Below are 6,898 nucleotides of genomic sequence, written 5' to 3'. Positions count from 1 at the left end.
CGCCTGTAATCCCAGCTACTACTCGGGAGGCTGAGGCAGGAGAATCGCTTGAACCCGGGAGGCAGAGGTTGCAGTGAGCCGAGATCGCACCACTGCAACAGTGACAGAGTGAGACTCAGTCGCAGGAAAAAAACAAAAGACTCGACTGTATATTAAAATGGCTCATTTTCCTGCCCCCTATCCTTGGGCATACTCCCCTTGACCACCCCAGTGGCTCACTCCACCTGTTCCTCTGCAGGTGCTCTCCTGCAGGCATCTGCTCAGATGTCCTCCCGCAGCGCCCCTCCAGTGTCTGTCACATTTCTTACTGTAGCTATTACCACCAGTAATTATCACCCCCTCTCTGCTCCTCACTCCAACCAAAAACGTCTTTGTCTCGTTCACCCACATAAATGCAGTGGTCAACAGTATCTGACAAGCAGCTGGTGCCCAGCGTAAAGGGTGAAATCCCACCTGGCTCCTTTGTGACAGAAACACCTATTAAACCTGTGCCTCCCAGTGCCACATGTAGCTACTAACACTTGAAACATGTCTAGTCTCAAGTGAAATGTGCCCTAAGTGTAAAATATGCCAAAGATCTTAAAGACTTAGTATAAAAATATATGTAAAATATCAGTAATTGTTTAATAGCAAGTCCATGTTGAAATTGTACTGTCTTGGATATTCCGGGTTACACAAACTATTTAAATTCATTTCAGCTGTTTATTTTTCATTTTTAATGTGTCTACTAGGGAGTTTTTCATTGCTTATGTAGCCCGTATTATATTTCTATGAGTCAGTCTTGGTTATAATACCGTGAAAAGGCCAGCCAGCAACCCAGCCCAGCCCTGGCCACCCCCCCTCACACCCTCCAGTTGGCCTCTCACACGGCTCCAAATGCTCTCCAGAGTCAGGCAGGAAACACCTGTCCGGTGGCTTCCTGTGACACACAAATACCTAAGTGTATTCAGAAATAGGATTCAAAAGTCAGGCTAAAAAGAATTTAACAGATTAACCAATCTCACCCCAAGAAGGTAAGCACCCTAGGGGCTGAGATGTGGGCCATCTTGTTCATTACCCAGAACAGTGGCCAGCACATAGTAGGCGAGCAATTAGAATCAATCAATGCCTTGGTGCGGGGGGGTGGGGGGAGTAGGGGAGGGTAGGAAGAAGAATATTTCCAGGATGGGTATGGCAACTCATGCCTGTGATCCCAGCACTTTGGGAGGTCAAGGTGGGAGGATCACTTTGAGGCCTGGAGTTCAAGAACAGCCTGGTCAACAGAGCAAGATCCCATCTTTACAAAAAAGTTTAAAAATATGAAAAATTAGCCGGGTATAGTGGCATGCACCTGTAGTCTCAGCTACCAGGGAGGATGATGCAGGAGGATTGCCTGAACCCAGGAGTTTGAGGTTGCAGTGAGCTGTGATTGCACCACTGCACTGGGATAATAGAATGCAGGAACTGGAGGAGATCTGGAAAATGCCTGTGACTATAAGATGGGAGCCCTGCCTCTGAGGCATCATCATAAAATGCTAAGCCTCTGAGTCCTTATCTGGAAAGCAAATAGTCCCTCCCCTCCTAGTTCTCCAGGCCAGAACATTCTATGATGATAGTAGTTTAATACAGTGGCAACTAGACTGTTTAATATAGTGGCAACTGGGCTCTTGAAACGTGGCTATTGTGATTGAGGAAAGAATTTTGTCTTACTTAATTTTAATTAAACTCATTAGCCAGGCATGGTGGTACACACCTGTTATCCCAATTACTCAGGAAGCAGAGGAATGAGAATCACTTGAGCCCAGGAGGTGGAGGTTGCAGAGAGCAGACATCGCACCACTGCACCCCAACCTGGGCGACAGAGTAAGACTCTGTGTCAAAAAAAAAATTAATTAAATTCAAATAGCCATACGTTGCACATGGCTACCATATGGGACAGCATAGCTCTAGGCTGGTGTGACAGGATGGAATGAGATAAAACGTGTAAAAAACAGTCTGTAAATGCTAAAGCCCTATAGAAATGGTAAGGGTTTTGTTGTTTAATGCATTAGAAATCTGAGATCCTAAGAGGTTTCGGTTACCGCACATCACAGACAGACTCAATTCATAAGTGAAAGAAATGTAAATAAACTAGATTTTACTTCACTTAGGGAGAAGGACAGCCCGTGTTCTTGTACACCTACGATGGAAATGGAGGTGGTGAGCGATAACCCTTCACACAGCTCAGAGCAACAGACTTTTTAATCCACATTGCTACATCCAGATTTGGTAACTCCAGGGCCTACGCATGCAGCAGAAATCAAGGCTGCCTGTGAATCCTGGCAGATTATATTCCTGTCTCCCACACCCTCACTCTTAGGGACCATGTGCTTCTTGTCCCTTCCACTGACTTTTGCTATTTCTCCTGCTACAGAAACAGACTTTGCCAACAGCTCCCTGCACTGGGAAGCTGCGCTGAGAGTCCCTTCCAGGCTCTGACAGTCAATTCACAGTCTCCTGAATACATACAGTGGTTGTTCAAATTTGCTGATGGGTGGTAAAAGCAACCACTACTGGAAAGGGGTGGAAACTAATCAGAGGCTGTGATGAATGCTAACTTGTTTACACTCCGGTTGGAAAATGCACATGAAACCTAAATCAAGTTTTAGTCTCCCAAGATTTTTCCCAGTAGGAAAGGCCTTTCCAGTCTAAACAGCTTTTTGTTACCATTATAATTATATTCTATGCACAAGCAGACAATAAAGAAATGAGCAGGAAAGCAGAAGGCGGGGGTGAGTTATCAGGACAGGAAAGTCAAGAAATGGTCAAAGTCAGAGGAAACAACACAACCTTTCCAGGACAAATGGCAGGAACCGCCCTGAACATGTAAGAGATTTTGTGAGCTCATTCATTATTCTTCATTAAAGAGTTCAGCTAATTTTCCTCTCTATCCTTTCAGTCACATGAAAACTTGGGGCTTAGGCGTTGTGTAACGCTCTGCACAGACTTGATTTAGGCCCCATGGAGCTTCCATAATGAAAAACAACATGTGAAATTGGATCCACATGCGTTCCGCCCACAGGTTGAGCTCAGTGGTGTATTTTATTCTGTCAGGGAGCTGTTGCTCAACTCCCAAGGAGGGGGGTCCAGCAATAACCCTCCAGCTATGAAGACAAAATTAACCAGCCTTGTGCCGGTGTGAGTGACATCACTTCACCAAGAACAGGAACTCAGCTCTCTGTACCTCGAGTTCAGTCTCCCGTCTGTTGATATCATCCGTGGACTGATTTAACTTCTCCAGTTCTCCCTGGTGAAGAAAAGAGGGAGAGAAAAAGACTTACGGGATCCGTCTTTTGTTTCCAATATAACTCAGTCCATAACCTGAAAAATTACCCCAGCCCAGTTTGCAGGAAAAGGGAAGAATCGGTATTAATTCTTAAGGCAAACAGTTGAGGCTTGGCTAGAAAAGCAAATGAATGTCAGCATTTCTGAAACCATTTTCTTGAGGGTATCCTTTTTGACAATGTCTTCAGAGACATTTGGAATTTGTCAGAGGTCAAATATTCCAGGTATGTGCCTTCAGGTAAATCCCACCTGTTACAAATGGTTTAATGGCCTCATCAAAACAGCACCATCTGCCTTGAGCAAGAACTTTGCTTAGAAAACAATAAAAGACAATAAGCAAGGCCAGGCCAAAAATATAAACCCAGTGAAATCATCAAGGGCAGAATTCTGGTATTAACTCACCAGAATTATTTTTCTGTAAAGGGTGAAAATCTTTTCACACTGCCAATTATTCAACCTACTTAGCTGGATGTTTTAAACTAGCTTTAATCCCATTCATTTCAATAAACATTTACAAACTGACATTTTGTAAAAAGCATCCAACATGAACTTAACTCATCTTTACTATGCAAACAAAGGATCTTGCTAACATAATCCCATACCAATAACACACGATTTATTCCAAACCAATTATTTTAATTAATAGCATTCCTAATGCAAGGTTTTGTTTTCCACCTGATCTTTATCTTGCTAACCTGACAAAACAATTCATTTAAACCCTAACCACTGAGTTAAGTGAGCTTTTAAATTGATCTGTGCACTAAAAAACCAATTAGGGATCCAGAAATTACAGAGCATGCTTAAAAGCAATTTTTAAAAAATGATTTACTGAAAAGGTAGAATAAAACGGGTCTTAGAAAGGGATTTGCTCTGCTTTTTGCTTCGGGGTGAAGAGGTTAAACTGTCACTCCTAGATCTCGGCTTGGAAATTGTTTTTTAATCATCTCTCTTGGAAATGGAGGCACAGTCAGCCAGCCCAATCCCCTCGCCGCCTCCACGCGTCAGCTTTGCGCATCAGTTGTCCCTGATTTCTGTTCATGCCCAACCTCACAACAAGGAAAAGCAGGGGTTTAAGCAATTTCAGGCCAGGCGGAACGTTGAGCCGGTGGTGACAATAAGACGCTCAGTTCTCTAACAATGAATCAGAGAAGGAAAACGGCTCAGGCCGGGCACCTTGGCAGGTGAGGACTCTGCACCCGGGGCACCAGTGCCAGCCCGCGCTGCAGGGGCGGGCAACGCCCACCCGCCTACGGTGCCCGGCGCCCACGCGGGCGACCCCTCCTCGCAGAGCCTGGAGGCCATGCCTTGCCCGCGGTGCCGTGGTGGCCGGGCGGGGGGTACCCCCAAGGATACCATGGCGCCCCCGCCCCCTTTTTCCCTTTGTTGCACATCCGCCCGAACCACCAGGCACTCTGCGGCGACCCGGATCCTGCTAGGGGTCTGCGGGGGGCTCCCCGCAATAGAGTCAGGCCGCATCCACGCGGGCACTGTAGCCTCCTCATTGTGGAGACGATGAAACAGAGCATACAGATTGTCTCCTGCCACCGTATGTGGCCGCCAGTCCCCAGACCACAGTCACTGGGGGCTGCGAAGTGGATGTACGCGTAGACGCCGACCTCCGCAGCAGCCCTCGCGAAGCCCGGATGCGGGGTGACCCCGCGCGCCCTACCTGGATTCGGGGGTCCACCTCTTCTTCCTCCTCCAGCCCCTGCTCCATCCCCTTTTCCTCCTCCTCCTCCTCGTCCCGTGCAGGCGGCAGGAGCTCGGCTGGCTCCTCCGAGCGGCTCCGCTTCAGTGCCGCGTCCATGCGGGCAGTCGCCACGCGCGCCGCGCAGTGGGCTCCGGAGCGCCCTGGAGGTAGCGGCCGCCACAGGCTGGGCTGGAGCCGCCTCGCCACAGCCGGGCACGGTCAGGGAGCCGCCGGGGCCGACACCCGGGAGGCACAGCTCGCCGATGCGGATCCCTCTGGCCGCGGCGGAGCAGAGGAAATGGGCGCGGCCGCCCCCTTTCTGCCGCGGCAGTCAGCGCAGCGCCCGCTCCGCCCCCGTCCCGCCCCGGCCGCGCGCTCCTCGGCCAGTCCCAGCTACCCAGGTCTCCGTCACAAAACCCCAGCTCCCTCCACATCTCCAAGGTGGCAAAATAGGAGAGCCCCCAACCCCTTGTAACTTAGCAGCCCGGATATATCTCAACTGCGTAACGCAAGACTCCTTTCGGGAGTCCCCTTCTCCCGCCCTCCTCCGAAGCGCGTTGTGTGTGGTAGGAGGCGTGGGGTGTTTTCACGCTGAAGTCGCCTTCCGAAGCCTGGGCTTAGTGACCCTGGACCTCAGGACCAAGACTTGCCGAAACCCTGTACCCAAAGCACATTCCTCCCCTTGAGCGAACCTTGGGAATGGCACCTACTCAAAGATTTCCCCAGAAAAGCAAACTAAAATGTGCGCTTATATAGACACAGGAGTGTAGAGAGGAGAGCCAGCTGCAGCTCCGTGCGCGGATGCATTGCCGAAGGCTGCGGCCTCTCTGGGCGAGCCCCGTACCAAACACAGAGGTGCGGCGGTCCTACCTGAATAGCCAGGAGGCATGGAGAATGCATTGAGCTGGGATGCCTGTGGGCAGACACAGCCTTTTTAAGGAGGTGGCAAGTGTGACCCCTGTTGATGGGCACACTCTGGTCAAGAATTTATGAATTAGTGAGACTTCCTGCCCACCATCAACAAGTAGGGAGACAGAGTTGGCCTGGCAGACACAGCATCCGAAAAGACCAAACTGAAGAGGCATGTGTGTGCTTTTATGAAATGTCAGGGCCACTGTGATGTCAGGGGAACCCAAAGGATGACCTTGGCAAAGCAGGTGAGCACATAGCTGCTCACATCTCCTTCCTTCGAGAAATGCAGAACGTGCACATGTTCTACACGGAGGCCTGTAGCCCATCTGCTCTGAGTTTGGTAGACAAATTTGCTTGAGAATGGAGCTTCTTTCTGAGAACCTATCATCAAAACCACCTTACAAAACCTGTGTCTGGCACGACATGGTAGCTCATATCTGTAATCCCAGCTCTTTGAGATGCCAGGATACAAGGATCACTTGAGGCCAGGAGTTCAAGACCAGCCTGGGCAATACAGCCAGACACCTTCTCAAATAAATAAATAGTCCTGCTTCTGGTGGTTTTATCAAAAAGTAGGCTAGAGGGTTACTCCTAGGGAAAGGCACCACCCCATACACGCTGGCACTATAGTCCACTGTCAAAGGAAAATTGTCCTATTTCCTGGAGGTAGTGCCATGGTTTGTTTCTAAAAAGGTCAGACCTGCTCATTGCTCTTTAAATCAAGGATGAGTCAGCAATTCTGTGAGAGGTGTTTCAAAGTTCCTTGCTAAAGACATAGTTGCTTTTGGTTTTCCAATGATAGACGAAGCCAGGAACAAGATAGCCATAGGGGTCACTTTGGAACACAGGAGCCACCAATCTTCCCTGGTGGCTTGGAATTGAGCCTCCAACTTTGCAGGTACATCCTAGCTCTGAATAAACTGAGAGACAGAGTTTGAAATAAACAGAGGCCTCTGGGGTCAGCCCTGACTATGATAAATGCTTCTTAGCTAG

The 6,898-nt window shown here is 48.9% G+C and overlaps 1 protein-coding gene across 1 annotated transcript in view; it reads right to left on the bottom strand.

Moving 5' to 3' along the window:
• SH3BP5 (SH3-domain binding protein 5 (BTK-associated)) overlaps window positions 1-5,471 on the bottom strand; it is an 88,666-nt gene extending 83,195 nt beyond the window's left edge. The window contains exons 1-2 of the mRNA XM_011977959.1: window positions 4,973-5,471; window positions 3,203-3,265 (exon numbers count right to left, since the gene is read on the bottom strand). Of these exons, the coding sequence (XP_011833349.1) occupies window positions 3,203-3,265; window positions 4,973-5,110 (201 nt within the window). The 5' untranslated portion in view covers window positions 5,111-5,471. The remainder of the gene's footprint in view (window positions 1-3,202; window positions 3,266-4,972) is intronic.
• Between the last annotated feature and the right edge of the window lie 1,427 nt (window positions 5,472-6,898).

Source organism: Mandrillus leucophaeus, unplaced genomic scaffold (genome assembly GCF_000951045.1).
Source record: "Mandrillus leucophaeus isolate KB7577 unplaced genomic scaffold, Mleu.le_1.0 Scaffold186, whole genome shotgun sequence".
Taxonomy (NCBI): domain Eukaryota; kingdom Metazoa; phylum Chordata; class Mammalia; order Primates; family Cercopithecidae; genus Mandrillus; species Mandrillus leucophaeus.
Note: the sequence above shows the minus strand (reverse complement) of the source record. Positions and strands in the feature narration are given on the sequence as shown.